Source organism: Lampris incognitus, chromosome 21 (genome assembly GCF_029633865.1).
Source record: "Lampris incognitus isolate fLamInc1 chromosome 21, fLamInc1.hap2, whole genome shotgun sequence".
Lineage (NCBI taxonomy): Eukaryota > Metazoa > Chordata > Actinopteri > Lampriformes > Lampridae > Lampris > Lampris incognitus.
This window is the reverse complement of record NC_079231.1, coordinates 12,591,782-12,617,688: the sequence shown is the minus strand read 5'-3', so window position 1 is coordinate 12,617,688 and position 25,907 is coordinate 12,591,782. Positions and strand designations below refer to the sequence as shown.

Below are 25,907 nucleotides of genomic sequence, written 5' to 3'. Positions count from 1 at the left end.
TGCCAGGGGCTCTAACCACTGAGCCACTGAGTCTTCTGACCTTCTCTGTTACCAAGGACTATTTCAGTATTCCCTTTGGATATTCACTTTCAAAACATGGGTGGAAAGATAAATGCTGATCTACTACCCATAACCTTTATAATATCTGACGGGGGTACAAACCACTAAGCCACTCAGTCCTCTGACTTTCTCCATTACCGTGGACTAGTTTGGTATTCCCTTTAGATATTCACTTTCAAACCATGGGTGGAATGATGAATGCTGGTCTAGAACCCATAACCTTGTCAATGTTGCAAAAGAGTGTTATCTGGTGGTTTTGAACCCATAACATCTATGATATCTGGCAGGGGCTCTAACCACTGAGCCACCAAATCCTCTGACTTTCTTTAATACCATGGACTATTTTATTATTCCCTTTGGATAGTCACTTTCAAAACATGGGTGGAACGACATACTCTGGTCTAGAACCCATAATCTCTGTGCTCTCTGACAGGGGCTCTAACCACTGAGCCAACCAGTGCTCTGATTTTCTCCATTACCATGGACTATTTCAATATTCCCTTTGGATATTCGCTTTCAAAACTGGTGGAAAGACCCATAAAATTGTCAATGTTGCAAAAGAGTGCTTACTGGTAGCTTTGAACCCATGACTTCTGTGATAACGGCCCAGGGCTCTAACCACTGAGCCACTGAGTCTTCTGACTTTTTATATTACCATGGACTATTTCAGTATTCCCTTTGGATATTCACTTTCAAAACATGGGTGGAAAGATAAATGCTGGTCTAGCACCCATAACCTTTGTGATATCTGACGGGGGCACAAATCACTAAGCCACTAAGTCCTCTGACTTTCTCCATTACCATGGACTAGTTTGGTATTCCCTTTGGATATTCACTTTCAAACCATGGGTTGAATGATGGTCAAGAACCCATAACCTTGTCAATGTTGCAAAAGAGTTCTAACTGGTGGCTTTGAAATCATAACCTCTGTGATACCTGGCAGGGGCTCTAACCACTGACCCACCGAGTCCTCTGATTTCATCTATTACCATGGACTATTTCAGTATTCCCTTTCAAAAAAATGGGTGGAATGATAAACACTGGTCTAGAACCCATAACCTCTCTGATATGTGACAGGGGCTCTAACCACTGAGCCACCCAGTCCTTTAATTTTCTCTCTTACCATGGACTATTTCAATATTCCCTTTGGATATTCGCTTTCAAATGGGTGGAATGACCCATAACCTTGTCAGTGTTGCAAAAGAGTGCTAACTGGTAGCTTTGAACCAATGACCTCGGTCGTAACTGCCAGGGGCTCTAACCACTGAGCCACAGAGTCTTCTGACTTTCTTTATTACCATGGACTATTTCAGGATTCCCTTTGGGTATTCACTTTCAAAACATGGGTGGAAAGATAAATGCTGGTCTAACACCCATAACCTTGTGATATCTGACGGGGGCACAAACCACTAAGCCACTAAGTCCTCTGACTTTCTGCGTTACCATGGACTAGTTCAGTATTCCTTTTGAATATTCACTTTCAAACCATGGGTGGAATGATGAGTGCTGGTCTAGAACCCATAATTTTGTCAATGTTCCAAAAGAGTGCTAACTGGTAGCTTTGAACTCATAGCCTCTGTGATACCTGGCAGGGGCTTTAATCACTGACCCACCAAGTCCTCTAATTTTTTTCCATTACCATGGACTAGTTCAGTATTACTTTTGAATATTCACTTTCAAACCATGGGTGGAATGATGAATGCTGGTCTAGAACCCATAATCTTGTCAATGTTGCAAAAGAGTGCTAAACGGTGGCTTTGAACTCATAACCTCTGTGATCCCTGTCAGGGGCTCTAACACTGACCCACCAAGTCCTCTGATTTTTCTATTACCATGGACTATTTCAGTATTCCCTTTCAAAACATGGGTGGAATGATAAAACACTGGTCTAGAACCCATAACCTCTGTGATATCTGACAGGGGCTCTAACCACTGAGTCACCAAATTGTCTGATTTTCCCCAATACCATGGACTATTTTATTATTCCCTTTAGATAGTCACTTTCAAAACATGGATGGAATTACATACGCTGGTCTAGAACCCACAACCTTTGCGATATTAGGCAGGGGCTCCAACCAGTGAACCACCAAGTCCTCTGTCTTTCTCCACTACCATGGACTATTTCAGTATTTCCTTTCAAAACATGAGTGGAATGATAAATGCTGGTCTAGAACCCATAACCTTGTCAATGTTGCAAAAGAGTTCTAACTAGTAGCTTTGAACCCATGACATCTACCAGGGGCTCTAACCACTGAGCCTCTGACTCCGCTGTCTTTCTCCATTACCATGGACTATTTCAGTATTTCCTTTCAAAACATGGGTGGAAAGATAAATGCTGGTCTAGCACCCATAACCTCTGTGATATGTGATGGGGGCACAAACCACTAAGTCACTAAGTACTCTTGACTTTCTCCATTACCATGGACTATTTCAGTATTCCCTTTCAAAACATGAGTGGAATGATAAATGCTGGTCTAGAACCCATAACCTCTGTGATATCTTGACAGTGGCTCTAACCACCGAGCCACCAACTCCTCTGATTTTCTCTATTACCATGGACTATTTCAGTATTCCCTTTTGGATATTCACTTTCAAAACATACTCTGGTCTAGAACCCATAATCTCTGTGAGCTCTGACCACTGAGCCACCCAGTCCTCTGGTTTTCTCCATTACCATGGACTATTTCAATATTCCCTTTGGATATTCGCTTTCAAAATGGGTGGAATGACCCATAACCTTATCAATGTTGCAAAAGAGTGCTAACTGGTAGCTTCGAACCCATGACATCTGCCGGGGGTTGCAATCATTGAGCTACTGATTCATCTGGCTTTTTCTATTACCGTGGACTATTTCAGTATTCCCTTTCAAACCATGGGTGGAATGATAAATGCTGGTCTAGAACCCATAACCTCGTCTGTGTTACAGAACAGTGCTAACTCGTGGCTTTTAACCCATGGCCTTTATGATACCCAAGCGGAGCACTAACCACCGAGCCATGGAGTCCTATTATTTTCCCGACTACCATGGACTATTTCAGCATTCCCTTTGGATGGGCACTTTCAAAACTGAGGTAAAGTGATAAATGCTGGTTTAGAACCCATAACCTTGTCAGTGCTGCAGCAAAGCACTGACCACTGTTCTCTGAACACGTGTGAATATTACCTTTGGATGTTAGCTTTAAAAACCTAGATAGAATGCTAAATGCTGGTTTAGAACCCATAACCTTGTCAATGTTGCAGAAAATTGCTAACTGATGGCTGTAAACCGATAACCTTCGTAATATCCCAGAGGAGCACTGACCACTGAGCCACTGAATCCTCTTATTTTCTCCACCACCATGGAGTATAATCACTATTCCCTTTGGATATTCACTTTCAAAACATAACAGAACATTAGTCTGGTTTTGAACCCATAATATCAGCAACATCATTTAAGAGCCCTAAACCACTGGACTACCGAGTCTCCTCACTCCCGCCACCATTATTGAATTTTTCAAGATTTCTTTGCTTTCAATTGAGTCTTTCTCATCCTTATTTTTATGGATGGGAGTTTCAAAAACCGACACTTGCATTAGGAGTTGAACCCATAAAGCAAGATACAATTCAGTGTCATCTGTGAGAGTGTCTCAAACTTTTCCTCTGGCTGTATGTTGATAAAATAGAAGGCTAGTAGAGGTAAAACCCTCCCTTGGAGTTTGGTCGTGTTTTTATCACAGTGAACTCATGTTAAGCCCAACTTTACAGCCTGTTCTCAGACTTATTTTCTCTCTCGTGGATGCTTAGTCTATAAAACAAGCAGACAGGTTTGGCTATGATGTGACCTCTCACCTGTTCTAATAGTTAATAACTAAAATCAGCTTTGTGCAATTGTGATGATTTGCCTTAATTTGGATGATGTTAATTAACTGTGACCTCAAAAACCACCTTGTATATCTTGCATTCTGTGTATCGTATCAGCAGGAAACACTGCATATATCCAGCCACCACTGCATTACATTACCCTTTGGACCACTTATGTCAATCGTTCTGGTTTTCCACCATTTAGATGTGAAGCAAAAAAAAGAGGAAGGCCAAAGAGGAGGTTTATGGATGTGGTGAGGGAGGACATAGTATAGTACAAGTGCTACACAAATAAAGTCTGATTGATTGATTGACATGCAGGTGACTGGTGTGACAGCGAAAGATGCAGAGGGCGGGAAGAAATGGAAATGGATGATCCGCTGTAGCGACCCCTTACGGAAGCAGCTGAAAGTATAAATAAACAACTGATGCTTTTTGACAAATCTACATCAAAACAGTAGGTAGTTCAAAATAGATACACACATTTTATTACGTATATTCAAATGTTAATTTAGAGTTTAAACTATAAGAAATACTTTGAGAATGTCTCCTCTGAAAATTGCTCCTCTGGTTTATGCCAGGTTCCTTCAATACATCTGAAATAAATTTTATGCTAAACAGTTTATTCTGCTTCAGAATCCTCCATAATGTAATTTTCCTTTATCACTTTGGACAATGTTTGATTCTAGTGCAATCAAAATACGTTTACACAATTTTTCTCTAAAGTGATCAAAAATACCTCTTGAACTTATTCCACATTATTTGTTATTCATCTTTTTCTATCATTGTTTTTTCAGCTTCAACAGTGACAGTAGAGAGAGACAGGAAGGGCGGGGGGGGGGGGGTGATGACATACAGCAAAGGGCCTGGGGTGGGTTCGAACCCAGGCTGCCGCGGTAAGGACTCAGCCTTATGTGGTATGGGCTCTGCTAGGTGAGCCTCCAGGGCACCCCTCATCTCTTTTTACTGAGTGTTTTTTTTAATTATTATTCTGTAGGCCGTGTTGCATCATCTAGACCTGCTTGCTGCTGCTCTAAACAACTGAATAGATAAAAGTTCATCTTATTATAGGATTCATTCAGTGTTCATGAAGCACACTATTGTCACTCGTGCTTATTTTTTAGCAAGCACTTTCTTCAGAAGATGTGACCTTTTCTACTATCATTATGGAAGTTACAAAAGAAAGTGAGCTGAGAAACATTACAAGAGACTGCAGCCTGTCAATTTTTCTTCTAGTAGAATTCTTGAAAGAAACAAACACGATGAAAAGCCGAGAAACACCTAAGAAGCTAAATAACAATAACACATTGCATAAAGGACAACTCAGAGAAGAATAACAAAATATGTATGAATAGATTTTAATTACGATTCAGAAAGTCTGTGAATGTTCTCATTCATCCAGGTCATGGTTATCCAAAAGAACCGAATCAGGTGCAACTGGACTTGGTATATATCTGTGAAGATGTTTCGCTTCTCATCCAAGAGGCTTCATCAGTTCGTGCCTTTCTGACTAGACCAAGCTAGTCTGACTGTGTGGTGATGAAACTCAGATATTTATCCTCTTTGGAGTTGTTATCAGAGCTATTGATGTCCATGGCTCTTTGTGTTCCGATGTTTAGCAACGCCCGTCTGACGGGCAGGTCAAAAATTTCAGCCAAAAAAAAAACCACCAAGGGGGTACTTATTGTTTTTTAGGAGAAATTTTAAAAAAAAAAATTTTTTTTTTAGTGAATCTGATTCCATGACGTCTATCCCTACATATACAGCAAATTTGGTGAAAATCTGAGCACGTCAAAAATTTCAGCCAAAAAAAATTATTTGGAAGACTTTTTTTTAAAAAATTTTTCTAATGAATCTGACTCCGCGACGTCTATCCCTACATGTACAGCAAATTTGGTGAAAATCTGAGCTCATCAAAAATTTCAGCCAAAAAAAACACCAAGAGGTAGTACCCCTCTATTGTTTTTTGGAAGTTTTTTTTTTTTTTTTAGTGAATCTGACTCCTTGACATCTCCCTCTACATATACAGTAAATTTGGTTAAAATCTGAGCAGGTCAAAAATTTCAGCCAAAAAAACGCCAAGGGGTAGGACCCCCTTGTTGTTGTTTTTTTAGTAAAGTAGAGATACAACATTGGCGACGAGGATTAACATGCATTAGGTAGTTAAAAGAGTCAAGTTTAGCTAGTTAGTATAGAGAAATCCAGGATTCAAAATTCGCATGCTACACAGAGCCAGCCACGTTAGGTTCCAGATGGAAGCGGTGGCTAACATCGTTAGAGCTTTTTGCTGACGGAAAAGGGCTCATCTTGGCTGACGATTCACCTGAAGCTACAAAGCAAAGGAGACGTGCACTATTACTACATCTGGCTGGACCAGACGTTCAGGACGTTTTTTCAACTTTACCGGACACTGGTGATGCAACGCACTACAAGAAGGCGGTGGGGGCTTTGAATGCATACTTCGTGCCCCAAGTTAACACAGCGCTAGCAAGGCACGCATTTCAAAAAATGCACCAGAACCCAGGTGAGACAGTGCAGCAATTTGCTACACGCCTGAGACAGGCTGTGAGAGACTGTGGATATGGGGGTGATTCTGATAACCAGATAAGGGATGCTATTCTAAGTTAGGGAACATTGGAGTATGTGCGCAGGAAGCTGTTAGAAGAGAGTCGTGGGCTGACGCTAGCAGTAACACTGGACATAGCTGCTCGTTGTGAGAGCATCGAGGAGTAAATGGCTAACATGTCGTGCACATCGACCGGAGCTACCCCAGAGACTGTACACAGAGTTGACCATAAAGGAAAAAAGGGAAAGCACGGAACAAAAGGTAAACTGAACAGAGACAATAGAAATGACGGAAGGTGCTGTAGATGTGGAAATTCTGATCACATTGGCCGAGATCCAGAATGCCCCGCACGCGGCCAGACATGCCACAAGTGTTGGGGGTAAGGATCACTTTGCAAAGGTATGCCGCACCAAAGGCGAGAAAGTGAAACAAAACGTGAATAATGTTGACGAACAGGAGGACTTTGCATTTGCCATTAATGACAATCACATGTCAGAGAGACTGAACTTCTGTGTGGGGGGAGTGAATATGAAAATGCTCATTGACTCTGGCGCAACAAGCAATGTGATGGGAGAAAATGTGTGGGGAAAATTTAAAGCAGAACGCATTAAGTGTCATTCCTATGTCCCTAAGACAGAGAGGAAATTGTACTGATATCGTTCCAGTGAGCCATTAACTGTCAAGGGTGCATTTACATGTGATGTGTCAATAGGTAGCAAAACTGAATGTGCAGAATTCATTGTAATCAGGGGAAAAGGTGAACCACTGCTGGGAAATAGAAACCGCAATACGACTGGGCGTCCTGAGAATAGGTGCCGATATTGCTGCCGTCACAGAGATGAAGCAAACACTCCAGCAGCAGTACCCTGAAGTATTCAGTGGAGTTGGGAAACTGAAAACGAGACAGGTCAGTCTACACATTAACCCAGAGGTCAGTGGGTTCTCTAATAAAGTGCGCCCAGCAAGAGACCACAAATTCGATGTGTCGTCCAAGTTATTGAGATTAAATTCTGTATAAGCTGCTTAATTCAGTAGTAAAGTAGGGATACAACAGGTGGTACCAGTTGTGAGCCATTTAGGGCAGGTTTCTGGGTTGCTGATGCATCCATTGTAGGCATTTGTCAGATCTTGGTGTAAAGATGGTGAGTTCTTGATCCAGAAGTTCGCTATCCCGTCATTACCAGGGGCTTTCCGGTTACTGGACTTCTGTATTGCTGTTTTTGTTTCTTCTAGGGTTATTTGTGGCCATTCTTGTTGGTTGGTTTAGATGTTCTCTGTTTCTATTTGGCCAATCCATTCAGCGGGGTTTTTTTTTGGAATTCTTTTGTTTTTCCCAGATGTTGCTCCAGAAGTTCTCTAAATCATTTTAAAGGGGTTCTTTGACCGCAACGGACCTTTTTCCTAGTTTTCTATAGAATTTCTTTGCGTTTTCTTTGTAAGTTTTGTTCTGGTGGAAGAACTTTTGTCTCTTATCGAACCTTTTCACTCGTTTGGCTTTTGCTTGTAGTTGTTTCAAATTTTCAATGGCTGTTAGTATTAGCTCTTTCTGTTTAATGTTGTGTTTCCTGATTAGTGCTCTTTTTCGTTTTTCTTTGACTGGTTTCTCGTTTTTAATCTCATTTAGTGTAGATATGTCTCCCCTAATTTTGCGTATTTCACTTTCAATTTTTTATTATTATTATCATTATTATTGTTATCTAATTTCATTCAGATCTATGGATATATGACAGCAGAGTCAGAGAGCGAGATCTGTGTCGTCATATGGATATATGACGTCCCAGAGTCAGAGAGAGTCAGTCACAGATTTTTTTTTAAATACTTTCAGATATTCGAAAGAACCAAATGCCTTTTTTTATGACTCTGACTCTGTGACGTCCCCCCCACCCACCACATGTACAGCAATTTTGGTGAAAATCTGATCAAGTCCACATTTTCAGCCCCTTGGTGTTTTTTTTTTGGCAGACTTTTTTTTTATACCGAAGAATAAATTTTCCTACCAGTAACGCAGCAAAAAAAAATCTGGTGTGTAACCGCTTGGCTGGAACAAAGACTTGCACCCATACCGGCCCATTCTGGATCATGTTGGCCATCCCAAGGGGCCCAGTTTATCCATTGCTGAAATATTACCTGTCAAATCCCATAATGTCTTTTTTTTTTGTGAAGCACTTTGTAACATTTTTTGGAAAAGTGCTATATAACTAAAATTATACGCCGTTCAGAGCTTGAGGATATTTGAGACAGCAGTGTGTACTATCGTCTGTAGGCCACACGAGGGAGACATCGTAGCAAAGTTGTAACGCTTGCAGAGGCACGTTCTTTCGGCTGCTCCCGGTTGTTCATCATCATCATCATCTTCATCGTTTCTTCTGTGGTGTTTCACGGCGGTTCGCAAGCAACGTATGGTTGCACTACTGCCCCCCGCTAGCTGGGACGTCCAAAAACATGCGTAACCGCACTCGGCGCAGATTTCCTTAGAAGAAAAAGAATGGAAGTAAATGGACCCAGTGCCATCATAGATGTAATCATGCGTGAGTAAAACGTGGAAGTTGGAAAAGCCTTCCGATGAAATCAGACTGTCGTAAGGATGATTATTTGAAACCCAGTTCATTTTCTCAAAAGAAAAAGCGTTGGAACTGCTATTCAAATTTGGGCAAGGCTACGTTAGGTTTGATGACATCACTTAGGGGGTGTGGCACGGCTTGATGTGGGCGTGGTTCGTGGCGGAGGAGGAGGTCGCCATTTCGGCGTCGGGTTGAGTGGACGTGAAACTCCTTCGTCGGCGTTAGTTGTGTGTTTGTGCGGGATGGAGGCGGCGGTGCTGAAGCGACAGTTGATGCCGGAGATGGAGAGCCAGACCGCCGAGCTGGAGGTGAAGAAGCTGCAGGAACTCGTCAGGAAACTGGAGCGACAGAATGAACAACTGAGGAGTCGAACCAACGGCTGCAGACCGCACCTCCTCTCTCCACCTGCTGGGGCTTTTCTCCCACACACCGCCGATTATTACCTGCCCGGGCCGCTAGCCACCCCCACCTGTCAGTCGACCCCGGACGAACCGCCGGAGTATTTTAACCCCCACACTGAAAGAGAAGGAGAGTTTGAGGAGTCGACGGTTCTGGACCAGCTGGAGGATCTGGATCTGGATTCTCTCTTTCCCGCAGAAGAGTCCGAAGAAACGTGGTGAGCGTCTGGTTTTGTTCGTTTAGTTCTCAACCATTTGTTGCTTATGTGACAAGTTAGTGAGTAGGCCCGTCGATGTGTTGTGGTGTGACGCTAAATCTGGATTAACGTAGTCGCAGTTCCGCCAGCAGCACAGCTGGTCAGGTCGAGCCACTGATTACTACACCTGCGGCGTAACGAGGCGTCCGACACGGGACGCCGCTGCTGCTGCACGTGTTCATGCAAACCTACGGAGACTCCAAACCCCGTTCTGGGGTCAGTAATCCTGCGCTAAACGAGACTGCTGCTGGTTGGCTGTGAGCTATGTTTACAATAATTCGGCTTTACTTTGCAGGGAAGGTAAAGTAAATTTGACAACTAATTGAACTGGGGGGACGTTTGAAGATCAGTCATTTCTCATTAACGGAGTGATTATAAGCATCAGAGTTTGTATGAATAAATTTGGCAGATGATAAGATGCTGAATCAGTCATCTCTCTAGGTGTGTATTGCTGCCCATTCAACTGCTCGTCTTTAGTTCCGTCATGTTGGCTGGTGACATGTTGGCTGTGTCTGTGTAGGAATTCAGGTTGTGTGTATTTCTGTTGGTGCGGAGCTGTTCAGTGGGCTGATTTTTTCTGACCCCCCCCCCCCCACCTCAGGGACAGGTTGGATCTGTAATTCAGTCCGTCACATTAAACCAAGTATGGAGGTGAAGATGTGCTGCCAAACAATCGAGTGGAGTCGTTCCTCCTGTCACCTTTTAAATCTCAATATCATCTCGTGTAGTTAAAGGGGAGTCACTTCCCGTGTGTGTGTCCTCCCCCCCCCCCCCCTCTCTCGTCTGTCTGTCTGTCGCTGGCACATGAACAAGAGAGGTTCTGCCAGGTTTGGTGATTTGCAGGGCATTTTCAGAAGCCTCTTAACGTATTCATGCACCAAAGGCATGAGGGTGGATTATCCAGGTAGCATGTATGACCAGGACTGAGCAATTATTCAGTATCATCTCTTACTGCTATTATATTGGGGTGAGATTTTGATCTTATTGTGGCACACAATTTAAAGATTTGAAAAAGTGTTCTTCACTCATCTGTCCTTTCCAAGTTAAAAAGAAAAATTATCTCCAATTCGTTCCATCTTAATCAGTGTTGTGATTTATTCAGTACTTTTTCCTCACCCTATCCTCTTCCTTCCATTGTCAGTGTGCTGTAATGTACTCTTATGGGTGGATAATTGTCTGTCTTGCTCTTGGTATTGACCGGCTGTCTGTCTCTGCAGGTTGTATGTGTCCTCCAGGGCCAGACTGTATGAAGACGGTCCCCTCACTTCTCTCCAGTGGTGCCGACATGTTCTGGACGGTTCAGAGTCTGAGATGGAGTCTGTCCAGAGATCACTGTCTCTCCGACTGGACCAAGGTACCAAAATAATGAAGACAGAATTGGTCTTTCATAAGACACAATGGCACTGAATTTAGAAAAGTAGATTTGGGACTGGTCACCAACCTGCTCCTGGAGAGCTACCATACTGGCAGGTTTCACTCCAACCCTAAACACACCTGATTGTACTGACTACCTACCACCAAGACCTTGATTAATTTAATCAGATGTGTTGAATTAGGGTTGCAGTGAAAACCAGCAGGAGGGTAGCTCTCCAGGAGCAGGGTTGATGACCATTGGATCAATGGTAGAAAGTGTCCAATATCTTTACCTCCCTTAAAGCTACAATCCTGCAGATTTAAATGCAAACAAGCCTCCTTTTTGATAGTACTTGTCTCTGGCATGTTTAGGACGATAGATAATCCTCAAATAACCAAATCACAACAGTTGTTAATGATAAGGAATGGCAAACAGATGCTCCAAATCATAACCACTAAATTATCAATAAGCCTATAGTGTGATGTGAATGTGTTCTTTATGGTGCTGCAGAGTATACTTCCTAAACTTCCTACTGCAGAGTATACTCCCTATTGCAGAGGATACTTCCTACTGATGTGTGGGATTCTCCTGCTAATATGCATCACTGACTACTGTTTAATATTGCTGTTGTCTCCTTCTCCTACCTGTACCATCAGTTGTTTGTCTCATACGGATATGTGGCTTTGTATCTGTTTTGTACTTAAGGCACTCTCCTTTATTAAAAAAAAAAAACAGTATCCAAGATAATAGACTTTTCTCTGGTAGGATCTACTTTCTGTCCCCTCTACCAAAGGGACAATCTCTAAGTCCAGACTTTTCTCTCCCCTGAGTCGATCAGAGCTACTGACGTCTTTATTTCATTCAAGAGACTCAAGTTCTCGTTCAGCCCTCAAATGGTTTCTTTCATATGATTATGAAATGGCACCGGCTGGTACTACTGGTGTCTACTATTGAGCCCTGTAATACTTGTACTTGCCAGCTTAATTGCAGTAATGCTCATACTTTGACTATTTTGATTTTTCCCATTTACCACCTCTTGATGCACTAAATGAACTCGATATGACATGCATGCATGACTATATGACGTGATTTTACAGTTGGCACTTAGTGATGCCAGGTGGTTGAATTTATCTAAGTGGTTGTGTGTCTGGGTCTGTGGAGGATACTGCTGAGTTCTCACCTCTGCAGCTGTTATATTGTTGACATCACAGTCACAGAATTTTTCTTTTCATAATTCCATTTTACTTATTTTTCTTTATTTGTATTGGTGTTAGTGTTGGGAGGCCAGGTCGTGTCTGTGCTGACAGTTGTATTGGTGTTAGTGTTGAGATGTGGTGGTGGAGAGGGAGGCCAAGTCGTGTCTGTGCTGACAGTTGCATTGGTGTTAGTGTTGAGATGTGGTGGTGAAGAGGGAGGTCAGGTTGTGTCTGTGCTGACAGTTGTATTGGTGTTAGTGTTGCGATGTGGTGGGGGAGGGGGAGGCCAGGTCGTGTCTGTACTGACAGTTGTATTGGTGTTAGTGTTGAGATGTGGTGGTGGAGAGGGAGGCCAAGTCGTGTCTGTGCTGACAGTTGTATTGGTGTTAGTGTTGCGATGTGGTGGGGGAGGGGGAGGCCAGGTCGTGTCTGTACTGACAGTTGTATTGGTGTTAGTGTTGCGATGTGGTGGGGGAGGCCAGGTCGTGTCTGTGCTTACAGTTGTATTAGTGTCGAGACGTGGTGGTGGAGGGAGGCCAGGTCATGTCTGGGATTAACATTTTAAATGAAACAGCTATTTAAACCATGTTGAAGCCTCAACACACACTCATATCTCTGTCTCAGTAATTCCAAATCAAATAGCTTTATTGGCATGAACAAAAAATATGTTGTTGCTAAAGCAGTTTGCAGAAGATTCAAACATTGCATCACACATTAATACATAGGTGTCATCACATAAGCAAGTTCCATATTTCTACCTACTGAAGCAGTCAAATTTTTTTTTATTGCCATACAGTACAGTGCAACAAATGCCACACAGTAGAATGCAGTGACTCAGCAGCATGTATCTTGGGGGTCTCACAGTGGTTGTGAGTCCTGCTGTTCCTTCACCTGGAGAACGGCGAGGTTCTCCTCTGGGCTTAACAGTAGGAAGTTTGGTGTTTTTTTGGCTATTTCCCCAAAGTGGAAGTCTCTTACTGAAGAGAACTTCTCACAGTGGAGGAGGAGGTGCATCTCTGTTTCTACCTCCCCTGTCCAGCAGTGACCACATATACGCTCCTCTCTGGGTAGCCATATTTGTCTGTGTCTTCCTGTTTCTATAGCCAGCTGGTGGTCACTGAGCCTGTATGTTGTCAGGATCCGTCTCTGCTTCATATCTCTGACAGAGTGGAGGTACTCGGCCAGTCTATATTCTCTGTTTAGGGTCAAATAACAGTCTACTTTTGGGTTTTTCAGTATCTCTCTCTCCGTCTCTCTGCCACGAGACTTCACCGTGGTTTGTCTGATAGTTTTTGGAGACTTGTCTGGATCAGTGGATGAGTTTATTCAGATTTTTCACAAATCTGGTGTCAATGTATGTGAATGTGAGCCCGTCTACATGTCAGTATACAGGTCTATATATCATTAATGGCATGGTAGTTTCCAGCCGTACTGTCTGCAGACGTCTTTACTCTCACCACATCTCTGTAATAGGCTCAACATGGAGCTCAGAGACGGTAATCCACCTGGACTGTCAGCGTTAAGACAATATTAAGATATCCGGGTCAGGGTCAGCTGATGTCCACATGCCTGACAGGAGCACACGGAAGACTAGGAAGACTCAAGAAAAATACAGATCAGATCAAACATAGAAGGCACACTAGCCACTGACATGTTGGCATTGTGAACTGTATTAAATGTCTGAAGTGTGGAGGACCGTGTGGGAACATTAGCTGTTGTATTGAGATGGATTTTAACAGACCTGGTTGTCGTACCTGAATCCAGCATGGACCATGTTGATTCCGTTTTGCTCACATGAGGCGTTTCCCCGACTTCATTTTAATCCTGAGAAGTTGCATCAGCTCGAGCAGCTCATTGCGTCGGAGAAGGCAAAGCTTGCACTTAATGTGAATTAATGTAGACCAGACGCCTGCAGCCATGAGAGGATTCAGGTTTTCCATCAACTTTCAACATACCAGCAGATTTTGCTGGTTAACTCCTTCAACCAGACACAGACAGACAGAACAGAAACCACCTGCTGTGGTGACTGTAGCACTGGATGATATGGAAATTATTATCACCATGAAGACCTGAATATGTTACACGATATATACCAAAAATGTGTGTGTGTGTGTATTTATATTTTAGCAAAGTTAAAATATAATGTATATTTAAATTTATAGTGTATATTTTAACAAAGAGATATATATATAACTTTTGTTAAAAGAAACACTCATGTTAATCTGTATGGATGTGTGCGTGTATGTCTATATATATATTAGTTCGATATGTAAAAATACCGTGTTTAAAAGAATCCAACTGTGGTTCATCACATTGACCTGTGTGGTAATGTAAAGTGTGATATCAAACCAAAACTAGTTTTCAAATAATACTCCCTCAGATATTTCACACCTCATTTAGGCCATATATTGTTAATATCAGTACTTGGGGTCAACTGTCCAAAGTAACAGGGGAGTGCAGAAGTGAGGTGAAGAGGGTGGAGAAGAGTGTCAGGAGTGATTTGTGACAAGGGTACCAGCAAGAGTTAAAGGGAAGGTTTACAAGATGGTTGTGAGACCAGCTATGTTATATGGTTTGGAGACAGTGGCACTGATGAGAAGACAGGAGGTGGAGGTGGCAGATGATAAGATTTTCATTGGGAGTGATGAAGGACAGGATTAGGAATGAGTATATTAGATGGACAGCTCAGGTTGGATGGTTTGGAGACAAAGCGGGAGAGACAAGATTGAGAGGGTTTGGACATGTGTGGAGGAGAGATGCTAGGTATATTGGGAGAAGGATGCTGACTATGGAGCTGCCAGGGAAGAGGAAGTTTATGGATGTGGTGAGGGAGGACATGCAGGTGGCTGGTGTGACAGAGGAAGATGCAGAGGACAGGAAAAGATGGAAACGGATGATCCGCTGTGGCGACCCCTAACAGGAACAGCCAAAAGTAGTAGTAGTACAAGCTTTTTAATGGCAGTAATTTAGACAACAAATTGTGTATCGCAACATGACAATATCTGAATTTCATCCCTATACAAGATGATAAATGTTGTTATTGACCGGTCCATTTTTCAAAAAATGTTTTTTAATCCACGTAGTAAATGGTTAATGCTCACACTGCATCTCAATATATTAGTCAGACAGAGGTGTAAAAACCCTAACCGTGTCTTTACTCCATCCATGTATTAAACCAGCTGATTTGGGAAACTAGTCTGTGCAATCTGATGGTTTAGTAGTAAAGACACAGGGTTTTTACACCTCTACTGTCAGATGCAGGAACTCAGAACTGTTGTCATGGAAACTGTCTACTTGAAAGGAAGGCACCCCCTTCATTTGTTTGGGGTTTTTTTCTGTGCTATACGTGGTTTCTACTCCCCGTGAGAGGCTGCGGGGGGGGGGGGTCTTCACATCTTTGGGTGGTTGAACTGTGAATAACAGACAGCAGTACAGAGCACGCCTGCACAGTTTTAATGGGAGAGAATCATAATGGGCTTAGGGCTGCAGTACATTTTTGATTCATTCTCTCTTTCATTGCTGCAGCAACACCGTCAGGGTATCTGCTGTTTAATGCAGATGAGCCCAACTCGGTGTCAATACAATTTTGTTTGTATAGCCCATTATCATAAATTACAAATTTGCCTCAGTGGGCATTATAGTAACACAACATCCTGTCCTTAGAATGGATTGAAAGTTGTTGATACACAACTCTCTAGTACTTCAGAAAATTACAGAAGATTAGAGACTGACTGGTTGATAGTTATTAAGAGACCCTGCATCAAGGTTTAACCACAGTTGTCTTAAAACTGCTGGGAACAGTGCCATTAGTAAGTGATAAATTAACAATGTCTGGCCTTGTAGGTTCCAGGAAAAGCCAGAGGTCTTCAAAAAGTATTGCTGGTAAATGGTCAAGTAGGCAAGTAGTTCAAAGAAGGTTGAATCGCTTCATCTGGATATGTTTACTGACATACATTTCATCACTCAACTAGGCAAGTAGTTGGTTTAGAAGCTGAAATGATCTTAGTCAAAGTATCAAGACAGGTGGCGTGGCAGTCTAGTCTGTTGCCTACCAACATGGGGATCGGCGGTTCAAATTCCCATGTTACCTTCGGCTTGGTCGGGTGTCCCTGCAGACACAATTGGCTGTGGGTATGTGTCCTGGTCGCTGCACTAGCGCCTCCTCTGGTCAGTTGAAGCACCTGGGGGGATAGCGTGTTCCTTCCATGCACTACTACGTCCTACTGGTGAAATTCCTCACTGTCAGGTGAAAAGAATCGGCTGGCTACTCCACAAGTACCAGAGAAGACGTGGTAGTCCGCAGATCGGCAGAGGGGGTAGAGCAGCGAATGGGATGGCTCAAGAGAGTGGGGTAATTGGCCGGATACAATTGGAGTGAAAAAGCAGGGGGGGGGGGTATCAAGAGAGATGGTCTCCAAAGCTGTAATAACAGTCTATCAGTGACTCATTGTATAGATATGAATCTGCAGGAGTTGAACTAATTTTGTTTATGATCTCATCAACTTTATTGTAGAAAAAGTCTAGAGCCTCATGGACTGAATGGTGAGCAGCTAATAGATGGCTGCTTTTTAGTAAGTTTAGCTACAGTGTCAAAGAGAAATCTGGGGTTATGTTTATTAATATTGATTAAGTGAGACGATAGACTGTTTTCTCAGCAAATAAAACCCGTTTGTATTTCACTAAACACTCATGCAGATGGAAAACTTGCCATTTACATTCCAGTCTCCTGCAGGCCCACTTAACAGCAGGTTGTCTCGTTATTAAACTGGGGTGTAGGCCTCTTTAGTCACCTAGCTCTGGTAGTGAGAGGTGCAACTGAATCAAGGAGACTAGAGAGGGCCACATTTAAGTGACTAGTGAAATTTTCAAGAGTCAGTTACCACAGTGAAAGGAACCAAGACTTCAGGCAGCTGCTGGCCAAATGCAGCTACAGTGGAGGGACCAATGTGGCAAGTGGCGATTACATCTGTGCTGACATGAACTAGACAGGCTAATAATGCTTCAAATTTGATGAGAAAATGATCTGACACAGCAGATGTGGTTGGCAAGACATTCAGATCAGAAATGGCTATCCCTTTAGATAAAACCACATCAAGGGTGTTACCACTGCAATGAGTCGACTCTTGAACAAACTGAGCGAACCCAAAAGTATCAACAAGCACCAGAAAGGGTCGGTGTGGGTGCAGGTCTTCGTTCCAACCTAGCAGTTACACACCCGAGTCTACAAATCAAGGTCCTTAGCAAAGACTATTGGTTGACTAATAGAAACAGCTGTGTAATTGCTTGGTTGGAACAAAGACCCGCACCCACACTGGCCCTTTCTGGGTCATGTTGCCCATCCCTGCCTCACAGGTAAGGGACAAGAGACAAGTAATTGATGCTGACACATCTTTCTGGCCGATTCAAGCGTCCTGACTAGGCTGGCTTTGTGATTTCTGATTGCTTCAACCTAGCATTATTGGTGCCGACATGAACCACAATGTTGCTGAAAGTAGAGGTGCTGTGTGCCTGAATTCCCAGTTTCTCCCTCCATGATGCCAGCACCCTGAGATTATCCTCTGTCAGAGACTGGTGAAGCTAATCTAATATTGCGGGTAATGGAGTCTCCTATCACTAGCGTGCATTGCTTTACTCTGTTGACAGGAGCAGGAGAGGCACGCTGGTTGGTAGGACTTTCCAACAGGGCAGATGAGGGGTGAAAACCGGTTTGCAGTCGGGAGAGGTGACTGCAGACCAGGCCACTCAACCAGTAGGGCTTGCTCTTGCAAGTCTTCCCACGCCGGTAAATAGAGACAAATTCTACCGACAAGGCTGAGCTAGTGCTAACAATAGCAGGTCTGCCGTCAGGCCTGGGGCTATCTGGAGTGCCCGTCACATCTAATGTAATCCTAGCTGAAAGAAGCTGCTCTAACATGTCTCTCTAATAGTGGAGACAACCTTTCTGTAACTGCGGAACAGTCACCACACACCATCGTTTTAATGAAGCTGCTTTGATTGCCAATACAGTAGCGCTAACTAAGCTTAGGCTTAGCTCGATGCTAGTAACAGAGTAGGAATGAGAGGCTGCCGACTATCCACGAGTCGTATGAGAAAGAAAACTAGAGATTCTCGCGATAAGTGAACTAAGCACAGAAAATAGTGAAATCAGTAGAATAAATGAAGAGGTTAGGGCAGAATAAACAGCAGTTAAGACCTGTCTTCCATGTCTGTGAATATTAACAGAACCTTGTCATGCATGCAAGGACACCTGTGCTCGCTTGTATGTGTGTGTGCCTGGTACAGTAACAGTGTCAGACAGTGAATGGGCGTTTGTTGTTCTGCTGAAAGTATCTTTGTCCTCGGTGGCCGGCCGATCGACAGTCTTTGTGAATAGGACGGTTTGTGAGGGTCGCAGCGTCCTTGTGAACAGAGTCCGAGGTAACGGCTGCCCACAGCTAACCTCTCTCCAAATGTGTGTTAACTTGTGTTGTTCCAGTCGTGAAGACTTCTTTGAGCTTAAGAGCCACATAGAAGCCTTTATTACTGGTCCTTCATGTCGGTAGGATTTTTTTTTGGCTGTTTTATGTTTGATTAGTCAAAATCACATGTACGCAGTGAGCGTTGAAGACTTTGACAAACTGAATGAAGTCAATGCAAAGATTCCACATGTTGTGCTGTCATTGGGAAGGCCCTGAAGTGATCCCAGTACACATCTGAGAGACTGTCAGTATTCAGTACTGATCTCTTGTCTTGGTTTTTCTTCTGAAGCCGGTTAGATTTGGTTTTCGTACATCACATCAAGACCTAGTCCTCTCTATTTCTTTACATAGCTGTCTTGTGCCTTCTATCAGCAACCCACCGAGGCAGGAAGCTATAATCTATAACTGAATTAAAATATCCTGAGCTAAAATAAGTTAAGACATTTTCAAAGAAAGATAACTTATTATGAGACTGCACTAATATTAATGGCAGGTCACCATTATGATACACGTTTTGGGTAGATTTAAGTACTTTCATATATTCATCTGTTTTCATCTTTTACCCTTTTATAAATTGTCATTGCAATGGTTGTAGTACTGTGTAGAACCATAGTACAGATCGTTTTTATTTGATAGATGACTATTAGTCCCTGGAGGGAAGTAAAAACATCATAGCAGCCAGTTACATTAAAATACAAAGAACATAAGTCTAATAAGTTTCAAGTGTTTTTTTTTTTTTCCATAAATGCAAGTTCAGTTAGTTCATGAGTAGTTTAATGTTAGCAGGCCTGGCAAAGCCAGATGAATTGTAAAGTCTGATAGCACACTCAGCAGGAACGACCTCCTGTATTGCTCCTTAAAATACCGGGGTGAAACGAGTCTATTGCTAAAGGTGCTCTCTAGCTTGGCTAACATGTTGTGTAGGGGGGGTGGGAGGCGTTGCCCAGGATTACCAGTAGGGCTGGGGCAAAATGTTGATACAAAAATATATTGTATTACTTCCTCTTGTGATAGGTTATCCATACACTGGTGCTGGGAAATGCCAGAAATGTTTTCCATAGCACAGCAACTCTCTTAAGGTGCAGACTGATGTTGAAAAGGTGCTGGAGTACTCCACATTGTGTGGTCTGCACACACGTTCAACATCTGGGGGCTAATGGTGTCTGGTCCAGCAGCTTTAACCTGATGAAGTCTCTCCAGCGCTTTCTTCACCTGGTTGGCTGTGATATATAGTCCAGCTTGGGGAGTGGGGGATGTGGCGGGGGGGTGGTGAATGAAACCTGGGGCCTCCACTGATGGTGTCGACAGGGAAGAATGAGTGTCAGAAAGGGACAGACCTGGGAGCTGAGTGAGTGGGCAGCTAGTGTGGGGGCTGCTGGAGGTGAAGGGGCATGAGTCAAACCTGTTCAGCTCATTTGCCTGCTCTAAATTCCCCTTAGCAGCACCTCTGCTCCTCCTCCTGGAAGCCAGTGAGCTCTCTCAACCCACTCCACACATCCCTAGCCTTTTTCCTCCAGTTTCGTTCCTTTTGTACACACTTGAGTTCTGCTCGGTCCCCTTTCCTAAACGTGTTTTTCTTTTCATTAAGTAGGGCCTTCAGGTCGCTGGTAATTCAAAATTTGTGATGGTTAATATTTGCTCAAGTTGTGTCAACTAAATGCCCTTTCTCCGTTTACCCTCCAGTCTCCAGGTGGCACCGGCCCACTTCCAGCCCCTCCTCCTCCACCCCCCCCCTCAGTAGTTGGGTAGTTGGCGTGTCGTCCTGCTCCACCCCTTCATCACCGCTGCCGGGAAGACTGGGTAAACAAGCACACATCTTGTCCGCTAGTTATGCATGTGTGTGTTATATAACATGCCTACCACCCGGATTGAAAAGGGCTTTGTTTTTCTCTATTGTCCTTTATAGTCCTTATTTATACTATTTCCATCCATCTCTTTATCCCTTTTCCAGCCTCATCCCTCTCCTCTCCAATCCCTCCGCTCCTTCAGAGAACTCGGAGTTCCGCCGGGAAGGAGGTGCCTCCCCCCTCCGACCACAGTAAGCTTCCCAATGTGTGTGTGTTGTAATGCAGAGCGAACTACAGATGTGAGGTCAGGGATTCTTTAATATTTTCATAGTAAATACAGCATGATTATGAATTAACATACAAGTTATTCAATCTTTCAATGCCCCCACCCCAATAAATCCATTCATAATATTAATTCACAACAATGAAAATGGAAAGATCACATTATCGGAGGATTATTTGCATTATGGTACATAAATCATAGGGTTTTCTTATTCCATTATCTCACACTTAATGGACTTCCAACCAGCACTTCATCAGGTGGCTTCATAAATAATAATTTGGCGGTAAAGTCTTGTTTTCCCCTATAGCAGCATGGCTATAGGGGCGTCATGGATCAGGAGGTAGAGCGGGTCGTCTAGTAATCAGAAGGTTCCTGGTTCAATCCCCGGCTCTTCCAGAGAGCGTATCAGTGTCTTTGAGCAAAACACTGAACTGCTCCTGATGGGCAGGTTGGTGCCTTGCATGGCATCCTCCACCATTAGTGGGTGAATGTGAGGCATACATCGTATATAAATGCAGTCAGTTTACATATGAAAGGGCCTTACAGTGTCAATCAGATTGCAGATTTTAAAGATGTATAGAAATGTGCGGCAACTCTGTATGCCATCCTGGAACCAATCGGGTTGCTCAAAATGCACAACAGTGACTATTCTAGCCAGTTTTTACTTTTCTCTTGTATTGTGAAACAATTGACCTTTCGCAAAGTCCCGCCCCCCTTAGTTACTGTTGCTATGCCCGTCAAGCATTTCAGAACTATCCAGGAAGTAGCCAGAATACACCAAAACATGAAGGAAGAAATCAGCGCATTGTGTGGGTAAAAGTAACAGTAATAATACGTTAGCTGTATTAGCTATCAATAATAGCTAGTAGCAAGCTTAGCTTGGAGCAAACAGGTATTTTTGTTGATTTTGGATGGATAAGCTGGCCGTGGGGTCTGCTATACTACGAAATCTATTGCCGACATTGGGTTTCGGGAAGGGAAAGAAAATTACACCCCCTCCAAACTTTTCAGATATCTAGTATCCGATTTGCAGATCCCATAGGCACACCGTTTCAGCATTTTGCTGTGTTTGAAAGCTTGACTGACCGTTGCCAAGGTAGGATTGGACAAGCACTGTTCTGGGGCAGTACTTTGTGAAAGGTCAATTCAAGCAGCTGATCTCTATGGAGGGAGAAGACTTTTACATATGTACATGTGTCCAGTTGATATTTAGTGAGGGAGGTTGTAGGATGATGTAGCCAGCATTTGTGTTTTGTCTTGAAGACCCTCTTCTCTTAGATGCCATGACAGTACATTGTGTAGAAGCACTGCATTGATGGATTCACATCTTGGTTTTCACATGACTAAATATTCTGGTTTGAAGGTCGTCTTGTGCTGCGCTCCGTCGTCCAGTCGTCGATGGACGGCGACTCCATCGCCCTCGGGTACAAACTTCAAGACCTCACCGACGTACAGGTCATGGCCCGTATGCAGGAGGAAAGTAAGGAATAATGTGGAACTTTTTTTTTTATCTGTTGGTAGATACATAAATGGTTTGAAGAAATCACTTCCCATTCTGGCATCTGTCATAATTTTTATACATTTTGGACTAAATGATTAATTTCTAGTTCCTGGCCTGTTGGAGCCATTAGATGTTTTTTACTGCTGTAAAATGGAAAGCATCAATAAGGCTGTGATGCATTGCAGCACAGTATGTTGTCTCCAAAAAACATTTTGATGAATAATAAGTCCAGTTTCTTGACTTCCTGTGGTTTCCTTCTAAACTTGTCCGTCCCCTCCCTCTTAACACAAGACCTCATCGCTACTTCGGCTTCATTAACCAAGGAGGTGACGTTTGTTTCTATATATTTGTGTTTGTGCATCTTTTGCGCTGATTCTCATGTCTCCACCTGCAGGTCTGAGGCAGGACTATGCCGGCACCTCATCAATCCTGGCCAACCGCCGAAGCCACAGCTACACCTTCCAGCTGAACCCGCTAAGCCCTGCCCTGGACGAAGGCCTCCTGCAGCCACGTCTCACCTTCTCCACCCCTCCGTACTCTTCTGGAGGCTTCGCCTCGCAGCCGTTGGACAGACCCACATCAGGTCAGGGACACTTAGTATATTGGGGAAAATTACCTTTTGTTCCATTTCAACTGAGTAGATGATAGACAGAATAGAAGGAGAGGTCAGGATTGTGGCAAACAGAAGATTTCAATTTATTGTCATTAAAAATGAAATAAGAGCTTCGCCAAACATAGGATAAGACAGTGTTTCTCAACCCAGTCCTCAAGGAACCCCTATCCTGCATATTTTCTTTGCAACCCTGAATAGGTACCGGTTTGTAGTTATTCAACCAATCAGCAATGAATTTTGTCAGATGTTGTACACCTTGCATAATTAAGTGCTGCGAGATGATTGGTAGAGTAAGTACAAGCAGGGCTACAATGAAAATCTGCAGGATAGGGGTTTCTTGAGGACTAACAGCTTGGGGAAAGAAGCTGTTTTTGAGCCAGGTAGGGATCTCTGCTGATGAGACCTCTTTGAAGGCACCCTTTGTAATAAATGTCTTTTATGGCTGGGCCACCTTGACGACCCGCTGCAGAAGTTGGGGGATAGATGGGCGCGCTTCAGGAAATACAGGTGTTGATGTACAGGATCGGATGGTGCTCTTTACCATGACTAAGAAGAGGGTGAAGGCAGAGCCAAGCATCAAATGGTGGAAGACTGTTGTATGGAGTTAAGACAGGCACTGAAGAGTTGTCCGATGGCTGGGCAACCACTGTAGAAATAGTGAGGGAGACAGCTAGGAATGAAGAAGAGGGATAGTCAGATGAAGTGTAAAGCCTCTTCTGTCCGGTGAGCGGATAACCTACATAACAGGGAGTTGCCATTTTGATGAGACATTAAAGATCCATGGCATGTATTGCAAAGAGTAGGGGGTCCCCCAGCAAGTTCAAACCTGGCTCTCTCCATCTGGCCACATAATCATCACCCAGGTGGGTGCAAACTGACTTTGATAAGTGCCGTGGGATCTTTAAGGACTACAATGAGAGAGTAGATAGGTTTACTCAGGTGTCTGTGTTTTCATGGTTAAACCTTTTTTTTCTCAGATAAACTACGGAGGAGCATGCCTAACCTGGTGAGGGCTCCCAGTGTTCCCATCCCAACTGGTCACTCTGCTTCTCCATCTTTGCTTCGAAACAGTCAGAGCTTTGACTCCTCCAGTGGACTGGCTTGTCTTCAGTCCTTCAGTGAGACCTTGGTTGCCTTTATACGCATGCTCAGTAATCCAGGTAAGAATGTTGAATCAGTTCACCACTCTTTCGAGGGGCAGACCGGGAACCCCCGTAGTGCCAAGGGCTAATATTAGTATGTACGTCGTATTAACATATGTATTAGCATATATACTAGGTATTAGCAAATAGCCCTTGGCGCTATACTACTACATGTACATATCGTCCGAGTCTACTTATCCGTGCACATCCTTGAACCGAGGGGGTTAAGAGTGCTTTGATTGCAAACATATGAAACCTGTCATTATGCAACATTTCTCAATAAACGTTGTGTCCAGATGAACTGATTCAACTTTCTTAGGGTTACACATGTCCACCCTGAAATATACTCAATCCTGTCCTTTGTCACCTCTACTCCCTCCTACAATCTAGTTAAAAAACTGCCTTAACAGCTCCATAAGTATGCAGGTTTTCATTCCAACCAGACTCCACACCAGGTGACTCCACTGATTAGCTATCCTTCAACCAAAGAGGAAGAATGTATCAGTGGAGTCGGGTTAGAAGGAAAACCTGCATACACATGGTTAGCCACAGCTGACCTAAACCATCTTCCAGTCCCCTCACCAGGCCGGGTGCAGAGTGTGGGAAACTTCGCCTCATCGTCACGACAACCACTGAAAGCCACCGCCTACGTCAGCCCCACCATCAAAGGCTCTGTGTCCATGCCGACATCTATCAATCACCTCAGAACAACCAGCAGTAACAGTGGGATCCCCCTGCTCAACAAAACCACTCCTCCTCGCAGCAAGATTGCACAACCGGTGCACAGGTAAGCCAGCAACATGTGCTCCAATGATTTGCACTAGAGTTTTAAAAGTCACACCAAACTAAACATTTGTAAATGACTCACTGTTTATACCTTTATCCATAACTGAGGGAGTGGTCTAGTCCTCAATATTCCAAGTACAACCCAAGGGGTGGGCAGGGCAACTCTTGAAAAGTATTATGATTAAAGCAGTACATGATCATGAATCTAATCCATTTTAACGTTAGTAACTACCAAGACTGTGCAGTCTTTCATGTCGCTGTCCTCCTTTTGCCTAGCTTATTGACTCCTCCAAAGAGCATGTCCACCCTCAGTGCCCTTCGAGACACAGACTGGAAAAACGGCTGCTACTGATGGACGCGGCTGTGTAGATGATTGACCCTGCTGGCTGGGGGACACACCGAAGACACCTTCAGTTTTAAAATTCAGACTGTGGTTTAACACTAACCTGCTATAGAGGGCTGACTCTTCTTTTTTTTTCACCATTTTTGGGGTGTATTTGTTTTGTACTTGGTGTTTCCTGCGGGTCGGCGCACCGTCCATGCTGCTAATCCTGACTCCCTCCCTGTAGACGAAGCACATTTGGTCTGACTTCTACAGGGAAATATCTGACAGTATTTTTAACTGTCAATAGTTTACTATTTAATGTACTCAACCTATATTAATGCAATGTAAGATTTTAAAAACACCTTGACCAAATTGAGAAAATCTTGTGTTAACAAGTTTATTCTTGAAACGGAAAACCCACTAAACTGCGCATATTAACGCGCCAAATTTTCATGTTGTTGCACTTTGTTCTTCTGGGTCTGAGAATTTCACAATAATGTAGCACCTTTTTGTTTAATATGTTGGACTATTTTAAAATGGCCATTGCATCACAGAACATTTTTCTGACTGTGCTTTACTGAATAAATGAATTGAATAACTTGGTTCTTGTCAGCCTCCATTAAACACTTGAGAATAAAGGACCAGAATCATTGAGGGGTTGTGCAATTACACAAACTCACATTCCTCTTCACTATCGTCAACAATTCAACTGACCAGTAAAAACAAACGTCATCTAACACGTGTTCTTTTGTTGAATAAAGATCTGAAAAGTATGCTAAC

The 25,907-nt window shown here is 43.3% G+C and overlaps 1 protein-coding gene across 3 annotated transcripts; it reads left to right on the top strand.

Moving 5' to 3' along the window:
* The first annotated feature begins 4,262 nt into the window (after positions 1–4,262).
* Positions 4,263–25,714, top strand: LOC130131565 (SLAIN motif-containing protein 1-like). Of its 3 annotated transcripts, none has more exons than XM_056301303.1 (9): positions 4,263–4,357; positions 10,900–11,036; positions 20,374–20,490; positions 20,642–20,728; positions 22,124–22,240; positions 22,656–22,844; positions 23,852–24,034; positions 24,590–24,803; positions 25,079–25,714. In XM_056301303.1, exons 1-9 carry the CDS (start codon positions 4,329–4,331, stop codon positions 25,152–25,154), a joined length of 1,149 nt encoding a protein of 382 aa, XP_056157278.1. In that variant the 5' UTR covers positions 4,263–4,328; the 3' UTR covers positions 25,155–25,714. The 3 variants fall into 3 exon arrangements, with proteins under 3 accessions (XP_056157278.1, XP_056157277.1, XP_056157276.1); XM_056301302.1 differs by lacking the exon at positions 4,263–4,357 and adding an exon at positions 9,270–9,643 and having other exon boundaries at positions 23,852–23,992; XM_056301301.1 differs by lacking the exon at positions 4,263–4,357 and adding an exon at positions 9,270–9,643.
* The last annotated feature ends 193 nt before the right edge of the window (positions 25,715–25,907 follow it).

Excerpts from the sequence above, each read along its gene's own strand:
- LOC130131565 (XM_056301301.1), top strand. The coding sequence starts at position 9,270 with ATGGAGGCGGCGGTGCTGAAGCGACAGTTGATGCCGGAGATGGAGAGC. Across the intron at positions 20,491-20,641 it reads ACCGCTGCCGGGAAGACTGG|CCTCATCCCTCTCCTCTCCA; the intron begins GTAAACAAGCAC and ends TCCCTTTTCCAG. Across the intron at positions 22,845-23,851 it reads GTTGGACAGACCCACATCAG|ATAAACTACGGAGGAGCATG; the intron begins GTCAGGGACACT and ends TTTTTTTCTCAG.